Raw genomic sequence first — 16420 nt, forward strand, 5'->3', positions numbered from 1 at the left:
GGGATGCCACTGAGCCGCATTTTAGCGTAGGTTCCGGGAAGGTGGGGCAAGGTCTTCAGGGGATTGTAAGGAAGGCAGGGCGACAGCGCCTGAGGCGGAGTTCTGCCTGAAAGCCTGTGGCAGAGGAAGGTTTTTCCTCCGCTGTCTTTCTCCTGCACCACTATAGTTCTCTTTCTCAGGGTTCTTTTCTCTGCCCTTTCCCTCCCGGCAAGAACTGCAGGCAGTGATGGTGGATATAGAGTGATCAACACCTGTGCACTGGCCGGGAGCCACACACCGCCTCGCGGGATCAGGCTGCCTGAGGGGGCGTGGCGCGAGGCTGGGAAAAGGAGGGAAATAGACGAGGCTCAACGGTTGCGCATGCGCACAGGCTCAATTGCCGCTGGGCGTTCCAGGCCAGGCGGCCTCTGCCATCGAGTCGCTGTCCTGAGGGCGTCTTTCGAGACTTGGTTCCGGAGGCCTAGAGAAGCAGCTGGAAATAGCAGATATGGAACCCGCTCTTCCCATCCCGCCCCTCCTCCCTGCCCTCCTAAAGCACAGGACCAGCCCTGGCACTGAGACACCCAAATGACCCTCTTCTCCTTGTTCCTGAGGGAGACGGCGCAGCTCTTGTAGGGGACACAGGCCTCTGAGCTGAGACCCCCCCCCCCCCATTACCAGCCTTTGGACTAAGCGGCCTCACAGCGCCCTCAGCTTTCGGGTTGGGGCCCGTGCTGTTTTCTCCACCTCAGGCTATTTCGCCAAGTTTCCCCACATTCCATGGGTAGAACTTCCGTGCCCCTTTGAGCCTAGAGGAGGCGTTCAGGGGCTGAGCCTGCTCCCCGGGGGCAGCATGGTCAGCTCGGGAGGAGGACCGAGAGTGCCTCTGCCCACGGAGTCTTGAGAGCCCATGACTCGCTCACACCGCTCCCCCAGCTCTCGCTCCGTGCAGCCCCGACCTTGCCTGAGACTTGAACGGAGCCCCAGCGCCTCAGCCAGGCTCCCCCTACCTGAGATCACACCCCACGAGGCCATGGACTGTCGGGACGGGGCCTCCCCTGGGGGGCCACCTGGCAGAGGAACAAGCGCCTTCCTGCCCGCTGGGCACCCAGAGAGCTCCAGGGTGGCTCCTGCCCGATCTTCAGCCTGGCCTGCACGGAAACTCCCGAAGGTAAGGGCCCACATTCAACATGGTGCCTGCCCCAGAGCTGTGCTCAGAGTGTTCTGGAACTCAGGGGTGAGTACTGGCTCCTTGCCCAGGGCCTTTTTTAGTGTCGGTTTGATTTCCCCCAGACCCCTGTGGGGAGGCAGCCTGGTGCAGGGGAAGGAGTCAGAGCCTGGCTGGGGATCCTGGCGTGGCCAGCCCCTCACCGCCCAGCCTCCTGCACCATCCTTGTCTTCTCTAGGCCTCAGCTTCCTCCTCCATCAGATGGGGCTGTTGATCTGTGTGTGGCAGGACCTGAGCTCACCTGACATTCTGGTAGGTCTTAGTCCTTCTTGACCTAAAGAAGGACGGTCCCTGGGAGGCCTCCGTGCCTCCAAGGTCAACTCACCTGTGTTCCGGTAGTGTCGGGGGTTCTGGCCTCTGGTTTTCTTCTTGAGTGCTGGCATCCCACCAAATCCTGATGTCACTTCCTAACCAGGTTTTCCCTTGAAGGCCAACTTCATTCTCTGGGCCACTGTGCCATCCCCTGAGCTGGCGAATTGTTGTCTAATGTGGACCCCAGTAATGAATCTGCACCAGAATCTGTGACCCATTCAAGAAATATCTTCCACTCTGAGGCGGGTCTCTGTAGGATGGTTGGTTTGGTTTTGATAGAAATCTCCACTGGGCCAAAAATCCCTGCTGGGATCTGGCTCCCTGAGCTGGAGCTGTGTGCTGGGGCTGTAGGGTCTGACTGTTGCCGGCTGTCTTGGGATACAGGTTTAGTCTGGGCTGGTGGTCCATTTGAGGGTCCTAGTCCCGGCTTGGCCAGAGGTGTTGATCCAGCTTCTTGTTGAGCTGGAGGTGTCTCTACAGGCCAGGTCGTGGCTGGGCTCCAGGTCCCTCTCTCAATTCTGGCTCCTGTTGATTTCTAGATTCTTTTGCTGGCCCAGGTCTGTGCTGTGAAGCAGCTTCCTCTTTCATGAAGGGCATCTTTTGGATGGGGGGCGGGGGGGGGGTGACTGCTGAGGTGCAGGTTCCTGTGGGGCAAGAAATTCCTGCTACAAAGCAGATTTTTGTTGGGCTTGAGGTTCCTGCTGGGATTCAGCTTCATTTTGGGCAAGAGGCTCCTGCTGAGTGAGGAGTATATTGGGTCCCTGCTGATCCTTAGATGCTGGCTTGGCTGTGGCTGTTTTTCTGGCCCAGGGTCCGGTTGGGCGATTAGTGTCTGGTGTGGCTCAGGTTCCCAGTGGCCCAGATACTGATTAGAACCTGGCTCCACTGTTGTATGTCCCTCATGGGAGATGCTGACCTCCCAGGCTTCATACCTCTGGGCCCCCACAGGCCTCCTTGGTCGCAGATCCCTCATTGGTTACTCATGAGGGCACCTCCCTTGGGGTTCCACTCCTTCACTCTGGTATCCCTGGTCTTCCTTTTGAAGGCAGTTGGCAAGTGGGCCAACCACTGCTAGTGCCCCACTCCTGTACCAAGTGAATCACTCTGTGCCTCCTGCTGTGGGAGGAGGGATTATGAACAGATGGAAGCTGAGGGCCCAACAGTCTCCTACCAGAGGGATTGTGTCTTAAATGAACTCCATCCCACTCACCGCTCAGTTAAAAAGTTTCTTCTCCTAAGGCCAGCATTCCAACTTAGTCCTCTGTTTCATCTGGATGACAGAAGCCAGATTCTGATCAGTGTTCCTTTTATATTCTCTACTTCTGATGTTTGAGGAGAGGGTCAGAGGGGAAAGCAGGATAAACTGTTGTAATTTTTCCCTCTTAAATCATTCTTTCAGATGGTTGCCACCTTTATTTCCTTATATTATCATTCTGACCATTTTATTCTCATGTTAAAAAAGATATCCTCCTATTTCTTCAGCTTGAAGCCCTTTTCAACGGCACTTGAGATCGTTCACATCAGTTTCTAGCCTTGAACTATGCCTCTGCATATGTCTCCTTTACTAGATTGGAAGTTTACAGTGTCAGATGACCATTGATGATGATGATGAGGAGGATAAATAATGGAGAGGTTTTACGTGCTAAGAAAACTGTGCCAGGTTTTTTTTTTTTAACCTATGTTATCTTTAGTAAGACTATGTTTGATTCATTGCTTTAACTTCTTTCTTTGCCTTACCTAGCTCTTACCTCCGAAAATTTTGTTGAATGAATTAAAGAATAAAAAATTGGGCAGTGGAGAGAGATTGAGGGTAGTATTGGATGTGCGTATAATCTGGATTGAGTTTGGAGTGAACAGGGTAAAGTGGGTCATCTGGATCGAATGTACATTTCTAGACCCTAATTGAAAATGATTTTGACTTATTACATTTAAATATATTTGTTGCCTTTTGTTTGCTACTTGCTTGGTTATATTTAAGGTCAGCTAAGCAACTGGGGACTCCTGGTTTCTTTCAGGTAAGTAAGTTTAAGCTGGGTAAGGAGAAGCCCCAGGAAAAGACTGACAAGAGAAGAAGGCACTCCAGGGAGCAATAATCTTGGGGAAAATGCTTTTTGAGAACAGTGGAATGATTTAGGAAGCAGGGACAGGGGTGGGGAGCTTGAGGCGGGAGAAGAGCATCTTCTAGGTGTGCTCACTGCCTTGTTGACTGACAGTGTTTCATCAGGAAGGTGGGCTCTCAGAGCTCCTATAAAGGCAGAGAAAAGCTCTCCAGCTGGCATCGTCTGAGAAATTGCTGGCAGGCTCTGGAGGGCTTGTTTTGCTTCTTGTGGTGTCTTTGGTGTCCTAGGTGAAAAGAAAAGGGAGAGACAACTGTTAAAAACATTTTTTTGCTCTATTTTTTAATTAAAGTATAGCTGATTTATAATGTACCAATTTCTTCTGTATAAAAACATTTTAAAAATTCAGTTTTCATGAGAGCTTTTAAAATGTTAAAAGTAAGGCTAATGTAGTGAAAAATATTAAAATAAAAAATATATCTAGTAAAAAGTTAAAGATGCCCCAACCCCAGCCTCCATTCCCCATTTCTCAGAGCTAACTATTCTTACTGGTTTGCTCCATATATTTTTGTATATAAACATAATAGTTTACTCCTAAAAACAAAAATGAGCTTATATTATACACATTGTTTTGTTGTGTTCCTTTAACAAATCTTTTATTACTGCATTATACATCTGTATAAGTCCGTAAGGCTTAAATTTGCAGTTCAATAAATGGTTACAAAGAAGTATTCATGAAACTACTACCCAGGCCTGGAAAGAAAATACTAACAGCAACTCTCCTCCTTTTCTGATCACTACCTTCCCTTTCCCCATCACGTAGGTAATCCTGGCTTTTGCTGTGTTAATATATTTTTTTTTCTTTATGGTTTTACCATCTGCCTATACATTTTAAATAAGTTAGTTTAATTTTATTTATTCTTTAACTTTATGTATGTGAAGTCATGCTATAACTATTCTCATTTTTTTCTTTTACTGAACATTATATTTGTTACATTCATTTAGGTCATTTTATTATTGTTCATTCTCACAGACATGCAATATTCAATTATACTATTATTTATTTATTCATTGGCCAATTTTCAGTTTGGGATATTTGTAAATAATGCTGCTATGAAATCCTTGTTCATGTCTCCCGGTGTACATAAGCATGCATTCCTTTTGAGTATATAGTCTAAGAGTGGAATTTCTTGGTCACAGAGCTTAAACTTTAGTAGGTAACTACCAGCACTTTTTCAAAGTGCTTTACCAATTTATATTCTCATCAACAGGAGCTGAAAGTTTCTCTTTTCTACTCTCTGCCAGTACTTGGTATTGTCAGACTTTAAAGTTGTTGCTAATCTGATGATGTAGAGTGATCTCTGTTTGGGCTTAACTCATATTCTCCTAGTTACTAGTAAACTTGATGGTCACTTCCCATGTTTGTTAGCTATTTGGATTTCCTGTCTCTGAAGTGCTTATTCAAGTCTTTTGCCTATTTGTTGTGTTACCTGCCTTCCTCTCATTGATCTATAGGAATTCTTTACATATTCTGACTATTAATCCTTTGTCAGTATTAAAAGTTGTAGACATATCTCTACTCTGTAGATTGTCATTTTATTCTTTTGATGACCAAATTTTCTTAATTTCAGTGAAGTCAGCTTTGTTAATCTTTTCCTTTACGATTTATACTTTTTCTATTTTGTTTAAGAAATCCTTTTCGGAGTTCCCGTCGTGGCGCAGTGGTTAACGAATCCGACTAGGAACCATGAGGTTTCGAGTTTGGTCCCTGCCCTTGCTCAGTGGGTTAACGATCTGGCGTTGCCGTGAGCTGTGGTATAGATTGCAGACGCGGCTCGGATCCCGCGTTGCTGTGGCTCTGGTGTAGGCCGGTGGCTACAGCTCCGATTCGACCCCTAGCCTGGGAACCTCCATATGCCGCGGGAGCGGCCCAAGAAATAGCAACAATAACAACAACAACCACCAAAAAGACAAAAGACAAAAAAAAAAAAAAAAAAAAAAAAAAGAAAAAGAAATCCTTTTCTACCCCAAGGTCATGAATATATTCTGCTATATTCCCTTATCAGTTTGTCTTTCAGGGATTTCCCTCATTGCCTAATGGTTAAAAGGATCTGATTGTCACTCCTGTGGCCCAAATTTGATTCCTGGCCCAGGAACTTCTGGAGCCCATAGGTGCAGTCAAAAAAAAAGTTTGCCTTTCAAATGTCGATCTTTAAATCACTGAAATTTATTTTTGTGATGGGTTTGAAATAGAGGGTTTCTGCATCTTTTTTCACTTAATATATTGTAGATAACTTTCCAATCAATGTATGATGATCTGTCTAATTATTTTTGACAACTGCAGAATTGCCCAATTTGTTCTTGATGAAAAAAAAAATTGGGGGTATTTTTTAGGGCTGCACCTTCGGCATATGGAGGTTCCCAAGATGGGGGTCTAATCAGAGCTGCAGCTTCCAGCCTATGCCACAGCCACAGCAATGTGGGATCCGAGCTGCATCTGTGACCTACACCACAGCTCACGACAACACTAGATCCTTAACCCACTGAGCGAGGCCAGGGATCGAACCTGCATCCTCATGGATCCTAGTTGGGTTTGTTAACCGCTATGAAGGGAACTCCTCTTGATGAAATTTTTTTTTTGTCTTTTTTTTGTCTTTTTGTTGTTGTTGTTGTTGTTATTGTTGCTATTTCTTGGGCCGCTCCCTCGGCATATGGAGGTTCCCAGGCTAGGGGTTGAATCGGAGCTATAGCCACCGGCCTACGCCAGAGCCACAGCAACGTGGGATCCGTGAGCTGTGGTGTCTGCAACCTACACCACAGCTCACGGCAACGCTGGATCATTAACCCACTGAGCAAGGGCAGGGATCGAACCCGCAACCTCATGGTTCCTAGTCGGATTCGTTAACCACTGCGCCACCACGGGAACTCCTCTTGATGAAATTTTTTTATTGAAATCTAACCTTATATTGACATCAACATTATATTAGTTTCAGGTGTACAACATGATGGTTCGATATTTGTATACATTGTGAAATGATTATATTTGTCAATACAAAATCTGCTATAATTCATATTCTCGTACAAAATTTTTGACTATCCATGCTGGTATTTATAATAAGAGATTTCTTTTTTATTGTTGTTGTTGTTTTTGGCTTTGCCCATGGCATGTGGAAGTTCCCAGGCCAGGGATGGAACTAATGTCACAGTACTGACCCAAGCCACTGCAGTGACAATCCTTAACCCACTACACCACAAGAGAACTCCTTATAATAAGGGTTCCTTGAAGTGAGATTACTAGGTAAAAAGTACACACATTTAAATTTTTGATAGGTATTATTATGTTGTATTTTATTTCCATCATTTGTGATAATGATCTAGATTTATCTTTTTCTTCATAACAGCATAATATCAGTTTAACATTTGCCAATATACTTTTTTTCAGCTGTGCCTGCCCTGTGCAGAATTTCCCATCTCAGGGATCCAACCTGTGCCACAGCAGTGACAACACTGTTTCTTTAACCCAATAGATCACCAGGGAACTCCACCAATATACTTTTTATATGACATTTAATTATACCTAGACTATGGAGGAATCAAATTCTGTTTGACACCGACACTGGTGTCACTGTCAGAGATCTATGAACAGGTCCCCAACAGCCCTGACTCCCTCCACTTTGATAAGCAATGGCATGGTATCATTAAAGAATTGGGTTAAGCTTCTCTAGTCATAAAAGAATTGTGTTTTGCTTTTCTTGCTCTTCCTATTTCCCCACAAGTTGACACTGAGTAGAAAGGGCTGAGCTGTGTGTTTATCCTGGTCTTCATTTCATTTCTCTTGTCTCTTCTCCACCCCTGCTTCACCCCTAGTTGATTCCACAGTGACTCTGGTTTAAGGAAGGTCATTCTTTTGCAACTTACTGGTTTTCTTCACTCTGCCCTTGAAATGGTCACAGGGACATGGCTTCTTCGGCAGCCCATGTGCTGTCATGAATTTTCTTCTAGGGGCTCTCAGGAACCAATCTGAAATAAGGGGGTTTCTGCTTAGGAGGGTGAATATGTTTGAGGCAGGGCTTTACCTGCCGTCTTTCTTGCCTCTCAGTTCTTTTTCATACTGCAGTGAGTGTGGAAAAAGGTCAACATAGAACAATGGAGATATCCAGTTGTATGAGCACCAGCGTTTCTAGATTGTTTTGCCTGACCTCTCTGGGCAAGAATTCGGTGGCAGATTTGGAAGAGGCATCAGGGTATCATTAGGAAGACTGAAAAATGAGGACTAAGACATACGTGTCTGCCTTTTAGTGGCTGCTTTACTTCAAGCAAGACATTTTCCCTCTTTTTTTTTTTTTTCCTCATGTGGAGTTCCCAGGCCAGGGATCAGAGCTGCAGTTGCCACCTAGGCCAAATCTGCAGCAATGCCAGACCCTTAACCCATCATCCTGGGCCGGGAATCGATCCTGTGTCCCAGAACTCCCAAGATGCCACTGATCCCCTTGCGCCACAGCAGGAACTCCCCTTTTGCCTCTTGATTTCAGTCTTACGTGTGAGTGAAATAAGGTTGAGAATGAGGTCCAAGAAGGTCTTTGACTGCGGCCCTGGGATGTTGGGGAAAAGGATAAGAGGAGGGCAGCCAGAGAGTCAGCCAGCTTTTCCTGGACCTGGCAGGAGTCCAGCACTTGCTTGAGACTCAGGAAGGAAATAAGTGTTGGTGCTTCATGTGATGGGCTGGTGGAGAGGGAACAGGGTGAGGTCAGCTCAGATAACATCTGCTCTGGTCTCGGAGGGACCCAGGGAGCAAGTTGGGATCTTGATGGTGCATCACTGTTGTCAATGTTGAATTACTGACCTTTGCACTCACATTCTTGGACATCTTCCTGGAGCCACTTCCCAGAAGCCTGCCGTGGGTCCCTATGGCCTCTGGCGATTCCTGTCAGAAGGAAACAGGTCACTTCCAGGCACTGGATGAAGAAGAGACCAAGACAAATGGTCCACATTTTTTCAGTGCATCTCCTTTGCTTTTCCTTTTTCACTCAGGGAACTAGGGTACTTCGAGAGACTAGTATTTAAATAGGTAAAAAATTGAGGTTTAAAATCTGGCCTAGAGAAAAGATTAGCTGGAACCAGATGGAGAAATAATGGCTTTTGGATAGGAGAGAGGACAGAAGGTAGGGGTTAATCAAGACCTTACAACATTCCCCCGTTAAGATCTCCCCTACACACATTAAAATTCTCATGACTTAAGGAATGAGAACAAGGAGTAGATTATTCCTTAAAGAAGTCAGGAACTTCACCTGACCGCCACATTTGGTTGTATTTGTATCCATAATCCCAGTTCAACTAACTGCAAGAGAATGGTATTTACCTCTGTTCCTCTGGCACAAATCCATTCCTCTTTGGAACTCCATTCAAGCCTATCTTATTACCTGATGCTATCTTATTCCCATTTTGTGATACCTAAGATATTTTTGTGACAATCAAAAATGGTGATTTATAGAGATTCTGGTCTAGAACTGGGTCCAGATGATGCTTCCTCTGTGCAGGAATTGCTACTTCCTGCCAGACCTAATGTGGCATCACATGTTCCTTTATCCTGTTTGAATGTAGCTATCACTGCAAATTACACTTACTGTTTATTTTTTGAAATGTGTTGTGGACTGAGTGTGTCCCCCTAAAACTCAATGGAGCCATAAACCTTAATAACTCAGAATGGGAGTTCCTATTGTGGCTCAGCGGAAAGGAATCTGACTAGTATCTGTGAGGATGCAGGTTCAATCCCTTGCCTTGCTCAGTGGGTTAAGGATCTGGTGTTGCTGTGAGCTGTGGTGTAGGTTGCAAACCCAGCTCATATCCCACTTTGCTGTGGCTATGGCATAGGCTGGCAGCTACAGCTCCAATTAGACCCCTAGCCTGGGAAACTCCATATGCTGCATGTGTGGCCATGAAAAGACAAAAAAATAAATAAATAAATAAAATAAAAAGAGTTACGGCACTACTGTCAATGGCAGTGTAAAATGGACCAGCCTCTATTGACAATAGTATGGAGATCCCTCAAAAAATAAAAATAAATAACTCAGAATGACTGTGTTTGGAGATAGGGCCTTTACAGGCACAAATTAAAATAAGGCCCTTATGTTGGGCGCTAATCCAGTCTGTCTGGAATCCTTATAAGAAGAGATTTGGGCACACAAGGAAACACCAGGCATGTACATGCCCAGAGGAATGACCAGGTGAGGTTATAGCAAAGAGATGGCTATCTGTGAGCTAAGGAGAGAGGCCTCAGAAGAAAGCAAACTTCTGACACCATGATCTTGGACTTCCAGGCTCCAGAATTGTGAGAAAATAATTTGCTGTTGTTTAAGCCATCCAGTCTGTGGTATTTTGTTTGGCAGTCCTAGTAAAGTAAACATCTTTCTTCCTCACTGGGCTCTGGCTCAGTAGTTATTCAGTTCCCTGGCTCCTGACTCATGGTAAATGTTTGTTTGATAAGCAGACAGACAAGTTGTCCAGAGAGGGCCCTTAGAGCAGCATCTGGTTCAGTCCAACTCTCTTGTTTCCCAGACTCATGCCCTTTTTGCCACACAGATGGAGAGTATTGCATCATTTCCCCAAGTGCTGTTTCCAGATGTCCTCATGCCCGGTTTTGAGTGGTGTTCATCTCAATAGGCATAGTCCTTGCCATCTGAAGTTTTCTCATATTTCACTTTCTCCTGACCTCTACTTCTAGTTCTAGCGAAAAGCCACAGGATATTAGAGCCAGAAGGAATCTTGGACATTATTAGTGGAACTCCTTCATTGAGAAATTTTTCTTTTTCACTTTTAATGCAATGTAACTATATTAGAAAAAAATTCATAAAGTACAAATAAAGAAATTTTTACTCTTTATCAACTGTTGGAATTTTGGCATGTTTCCTGCATACAATTATAAAAAAATATAGTGATAACCACTGTATATGAACAATTCCCTTTTGCTCACTTTATAAGCTTGCTCCCGTGTTGTCTTAGAATATTTATTACAGACATTTTGAATGACTGCATAACATTCTCAAATATGTGCTCCAGATTATTTAACTATTCTTCCATTGCTGAATATTTAGATTGTTTTATTTTTCAATATTTATTGTTTCTTTGTGCTTGTAACTGTTTTCCAAATGTTGGATTTGTGCCTTGGACAAGATTTCCAAAAATGGAATTACTGGGTCAAAAATTAAGAACAGTCTTATGTTTATTGATATCATCACCAAGTTGCTTTTAAAAGAGCTGTACTGATTAACTAAATCGCTATCTCTTTTATTTTCAGGTGAGGAAACTGAGATCTAGAGAGAGGGAATGAAATGTCCAACTTCACAAAGGTAATGGTGACTCATCTAGAGTTAAAACCTGGGTCCAATACTCTTATTCTGTTGTTCTTTCTGCAGCCCTACATGACCCTAATATCTGGGTGAATCTGAAAATGAAGCTGCACGTTACTATAGTATTATGTCCTTCATGACAAACATCCGACATTTTTGGACCACTTTTATGATTTTGCTATAACTTATACCACCTCTTCCACTATTTAATTCATAACTTTTTCTCTAAATAAAGTTAATTTACAAAATAGCTTTTTCCGAAGCAATGTTTTCTCTGAGATTACAGGTTTGATACATGCTTAGATTTTTTTATACATGCATTGATATAAGTATATGAATATTAAAATGGAAGCTAATTCATGTTCTATTTAAAATCAGTTTTGGAAAATATTGATATAGTGAAAGGGCATATACTTTATATCCAGACAGACCTGGGGTCAACTGCTTAACTATATAGTCTTTGAGAAGTCACTTTGCTTCTGTAATCTTTGGTTCTCTGGTTTGCAGAGTGGATATTAGTAGCTACCTGGCAGTGTTGTTAGGACTAAAGGAGCTACTGTAGGCTCGGTGCCCAAGCAGGTGTTCAGTACACGATGGTTGTTATCCTGGAAGCTATTTCCAAAGGGAGTGTTTATGCTGGAATATTAGGCTTCTTGCTTTCTGTTCACTTGTCTTTGTAAAGAAGTTATTTCCATTTGTTAGTTTTTGTGGTAGATCTATTATTATTTTGACTTCTAAGTTCCACTACTTATTAGCATTGTGATTTTGGACAAGTTGCTTAACATTTCTGTGCCTCATTTACATAATTTGTAAAATAGGGCTAAAGAAGGTACATTGGTGTATATCATCTGTTTTCTAGTTCTGTCCACCGGAGGGCCCAGATTCAGTAGCCCTAGTAGCAACAGACAATAACTAATGCCCCAGGTTTGTGAATATCATTCTCCCACGAAGGAAACCAGGACTCTGTGGGGAAATGGCTGACTTCAGGGCTGGGGAAGGGAAGTACAAGATGAGCTTGGAATATCTTTGTGGTGTGAGAAATTCAGGAACTGCTAAAGAAATCACATGTCTGAGTTCCCTGGTGGCCTAGCAGTTAAGGACCTGGTGTTGTCACTGTCATGGTGAGAGTTTGATCCCTGGCCTGGGAATTTATACATGCCATGGGCATGCACCCCAAAAGAAAAAGAAAAGGAAATGATATGTCAAAAAGACATTGAAGCCACCTTGAGCCCAGTGGCTAGTGAGCAACAGTGGGACAATATGAACAACATTGTAAATAAATTCAGTAATAGATTATAATCCATACATATCCCTGTGTCTTTACTTCTATGAATAAATAATTGAATGCCTAGATAAATGGGAGAGAAGGAATAGCTCTTACACATAGTAGAATCTTAATAAATATAGAAGGAATGATGGAATAGAAAATCACCATTTTGCTAAGACCACGGTAATGCTTGTTGGAAGCAAGAATCATCAATGAATTTTAAAAATTAATGGGCAAAAGTATGATGAAAAGAAACAGGCTGTTTGCATAGTCTCAAAGTACCTCTCCACAAGATACTTATTGAAATGGGAAAATAGTACCTTTACCAACACCATCTTAACCGGCGTTCAAATTTAACATCACTGTCATGAGAGAAGGCATGTGGTATTAGTGCCCCAAATGTGTAATATGAATTTGTTCGTACAGAAACATCAGATAAGCCTAAATTGAGGCACATTCTGCAAAATAACTGATGGTACTCTTCAAAAGCATCAAGGTCATGAAAAACAAGGAAGGTTGAGAAACTACCCTAGATTGGAGGAGACCAGGAGAGATGCTTTCTTCAGTGTGGGATCCTGGATTGGATTCTGGACCAGAAAAAGGACATCCATCGAGATTAACAAAATCTGAGAATCTGTGCACTTGCTAATAGTTGTGTAGCATTACTAATTTTCTGCTTTTGATAATAGTTATGTATGGTGTTGTTTAAAAAAAAACTTGGTAGAGTTTGGATCTTTTGGAGCTCTGATTATTTATACAACATTTTTAAGTCTGAAAAATGAGAAGTTAAAAAAGTAGACTAGATTTCGGTGAGGAATGTATAAAGTGCTTAGGGAAAACCTGCCACATGGACTGTTTAATACATGGAAGTTACTATTATAAGTAATTTTAAAATTAATAAGTAATCTTATAAATAATGAGTATTCTATTATTGTAAATAATTTCCTAACATTTTCATCTGTTCTTAGTTATTTTTTTAATTTCCACTTGCCTGTGAAAAGCATTTTAAACATGGATATGTGGTTATTTTCAGACATAAGGCAAGATCATATTTTATTTATTTATTTATTTATTTATTTTGTCTATTTGTTATTTCTTGGGCCGTTTCCGGGGCACATGGAGGTTCCCAGGCTAGGGGTCGAATCGGAGCTGTAGCCACCGGCCTACGCCAGAGACACAGCAACGTGGGATCCGAGCCACGTCTGCAACCTACACCACAGCTCACAGCAACGCCGGATCGTTAACCCACCGAGCAAGGGCAGGGACCGAACCCGCAACCCCATGGTTCCTAGTCGGATTCGTTAACCACTGCGCCACGACGGGAACTCCTATATTTTATTTTGAGAATATTTTGAGTGGGGATGAGTACGTCTTATTTCCTCTCACCAGATTTGGGAAACAAGAACTGAGCTCAGCCACCACCGAGCCTCTGTGGTTTGTCATTTCGCCACCTGGCGGCCTAGTGAGCTTTCCTCAACTCATTGCCCTTGTGCCTTAGGAGCTACTTTAGATGTTTTACCCAGTTCATTTCTTGAATCCTTACTAGGTTCATATTATCAATCATTTACTTTTCAAAACAGTTATATATGCTAAGTGGTAGTTTATTCATTTTTAGATGATAAAACTGTAGGCTTAAAAGTGTTGAGCATCTTGTCCAGGCTTGCAAATTGATGGAGCCAGGATTTGGATCATGGTTCTCCTGAATTCAAGTCGAGTCTAAAGGTCCAGGTGAGTCTAAAGGAGTTGCTGTGTTTGAGAATTATTGGTATAAACAGTGGCTCTCAAATGGGGATAGGTACCCCCTCCAGGGCACCTTTGGCAAAGCCTGGAGATATTTGTTAACTGGGGGTGGGGTGAAGCGAAGGGAGAGGCTGCTATTGGCTTCTAGCAGGTAGAGGCCACAGGAATGTTGCTAAACAGGTTACAAAGTGCAGAGCAGCCCCCAACAACAGGGATTTATCCAGCCCTAATGTCAGTAGTGCTGCTGTGAAACTGAGTTAGAATCCCTTAAGGGCAACATTTTGAACTCAGAAACCTGAAAATTTTTTCTTTACTTAGCGAATGTTTAGTGAGCACCGTGCAGGATAGTGTGAGGGATGTGGAACAATACACCGGGAGGTGCCATGGGGAGGGTGCAGGGTAGAAGGGCAGGGCCAGGGGTAGGAGAGGCACACCAACACCTCAGCTTACCTAAGGCAGAGCTTGAAAAGTGCAGAGAGTCAAGTTAAGCTTGTTCACAGGAGGGAGGGCTCACGTCTGGGCCTGGGGCGAATCAAGGCAGGCTGTGGGAGGAGGTGGTTTGGAGCAGGTTGTGTGAGCAAAGTTGAGCTGGGAAAGCACCAGACCAGCTGGGGAACAGCCCCGGGGTCTAGCTGAGTGGAGCACAGAGCACTCGGGAGTGTGAGGAGGGGTGGACTGAAAGGCAGCCGTGGCTGGAGCTTTGAATCCAGCCTGAGGACTCGAGCCTTGGTATCTGTCACAGCGGTGGAAAAGCCTTCCCTTCCAGAATGGTGGTCTAGTGCCAGGGCTGTGGGGCCAGCGGCTTCCAGAGAGCTCTCTCTGTAAGGGAGGGAACGTTTGGAATTGGGGTGGAGTCGGGGGAATTGGGGTGCCGTGGCTTTAGGGCCGAGTCAATGCTGAGTGACAAAGCTATTTGGCCTTCAAGTAGCCCTTGGGGAGATGTTCCCCTCCAGTGGGCACACACGTGGGGATGAGGTCCCTTCTGCACAGTTGCCCTGCTAGGGGCTCGGCCACTTGGCTGTAGTGAAAAGTGGTGCTTATTCGGAACCCCTAACCCAAAGGTGAGCTGTGCGAACAGGGCTTCAAACATGGGTACTGTGTGGTGGTGTGATTTTTCTAGTTCATCATCACCTTACCATGAAGTTGCGCTAAAAATGGTTGGGACACGTCTGGTGCGCTGTAAAGAATGTCATGGAGGACCGACTTCTTGTCTTCAGATGTCCAGTCACCTTCAACGCCCTCCACCACCGCCTCCCAGGCTGGCCCTGGGGAGGTTCATTGCTCTCTGCCACAGAGATTGGGGCAGAGGTAAGGCGGCAAATCTTTGAGGAGCCTGTGTTTTCTTCTCCCCCGCCAGCTACAGTTGCAGGCACTTTCACACACATCCGCCCCTTTAACTCTCACAGCCCTCTCTGGATTTCTGTACAGTTCTCTCCTTTTTATAAAGGAGCAAACAGACATTGAGAAAGGCTAACTTGCCCCCAGTCCCTGAGGCCTAGAGGGGCTGCATTTTACTGCATGTGTGGTCATGCTCGTTTCTGTTTTGCCACATTTCTCCCACCTTTTTATCTTTCACAGAAAATTAAAAAAAAATTTTTTTTTTTTACCTGTATTTGGGCTTCTGGAGACCGTGGACATCAGCCTTAGTGGCAGCAACAGAAGGAGGGAAGCGATTAGAACTTTCATTCCACCTGTTGGTGCTGCGACAAGTCACTTGAAGTCGCTTGAAGACTGTGTGACAGGTTCCCACTCCTTGGGGTGGCTCAGGCTGTGTGTGGCTCGGGGTTGGTGGTCTGCGCTTTAATCCCAGGCCAGTGTTCCCACTAGAGGGTGAGAAGGGCTAAGTGCCACCAGCCTTGTTAGGTAACAGGTTGGATCATGGGCTTTATCGGAATCTGGGAGGGAAAACCAGGCAAACAAAAGAAGTGAAAGACTCTTAAGAACCTGAGCAGGTGACTGATAACTTGGCAGCAGCGCTGCTTCCCTCCCCCTCTATACCCCCCAACGTGCTAGGATTTCTTCCCCCAGTCTGTCTGCTTGTTTGAATTTCCTTATACCTTTGAGTGGCATTTTCTAGCTTAGTCTCTGACAGGAAAGCGAGTCTCAGGGTTGGCAAAGTGAGGAGGACACGGTCTGCTTCCCCTCTGCCCTCCTGACTCCCAGCCTTGGCACATTATCGGCAATAGCAGTGTTGTTGTTTGGGAAGTTGCCGTGTCCTGACTTTGACAATTTCCTCGAGTTCTGTGGCCACACGAGGTGGGAAGCAGAGAGGATGAGGGAGGAGAGGCTCTGTCTCTTGCCCCGAGCCCTGCCCTGGAGCACTGGGTCAAACCAGGCCTCCTGTTGTTGGTCAGGAAGGTGGCGGTGCCTAAAGGAGAGGGACCTGGGTTGGTGGAAGACCCTCAAGGCTTCAGGTCCAAGAGGGTTTGAGAAACAGGAACCACAGCGGGGAAGGTGTTAGCTCAGGCTGCTGGGCTCTTGGCGCCAGACC

At 44.7% G+C, this 16420-nt stretch overlaps 3 protein-coding genes across 5 annotated transcripts in view; 1 reads left to right on the top strand and 2 right to left on the bottom strand.

Annotated features, from left to right (window-relative positions):
• LOC146402378 (cell adhesion molecule CEACAM1-like) overlaps nucleotides 1–3862 on the bottom strand; it is a 29914-nt gene extending 26052 nt beyond the window's left edge. Inside the window, exon 1 of the mRNA XM_084961092.1 lies at nucleotides 1533–3862. The gene's annotated coding sequence lies outside the window, so the exon portion shown is untranslated. The remainder of the gene's footprint in view (nucleotides 1–1532) is intronic.
• The window catches only part of CD177 (CD177 molecule), a 203451-nt gene continuing 187405 nt past the window's right edge, over nucleotides 375–16420 (top strand). For 2 of the 3 annotated variants that reach the window (XM_084961079.1, XM_084961078.1), the window contains exons 1-2: nucleotides 375–1150; nucleotides 10871–10922. The gene's annotated coding sequence lies outside the window, so the exon portion shown is untranslated. The remainder of the gene's footprint in view (nucleotides 1151–10870; nucleotides 10923–16420) is intronic. The other variant, XM_084961080.1, reaches the window with a different exon arrangement.
• LOC100737180 (C-X-C motif chemokine 17) lies at nucleotides 3598–15775 on the bottom strand. Its single transcript, XM_021094470.2, has 4 exons — nucleotides 15537–15775; nucleotides 8420–8500; nucleotides 7495–7596; nucleotides 3598–3862 (listed from the first exon to the last, which is right to left on the bottom strand). Exons 1-4 carry the CDS (start codon nucleotides 15613–15615, stop codon nucleotides 3765–3767), a joined length of 360 nt encoding a protein of 119 aa, XP_020950129.1. The 5' UTR covers nucleotides 15616–15775; the 3' UTR covers nucleotides 3598–3764.

Source organism: Sus scrofa, chromosome 6 (genome assembly GCF_054392235.1).
Source record: "Sus scrofa isolate SSC_HxYL_T2T_F1_AM1 chromosome 6, Sscrofa_HxYL_maternal_Yorkshire_Landrace_v2.0, whole genome shotgun sequence".
In the NCBI taxonomy this organism is placed as follows: domain Eukaryota; kingdom Metazoa; phylum Chordata; class Mammalia; order Artiodactyla; family Suidae; genus Sus; species Sus scrofa.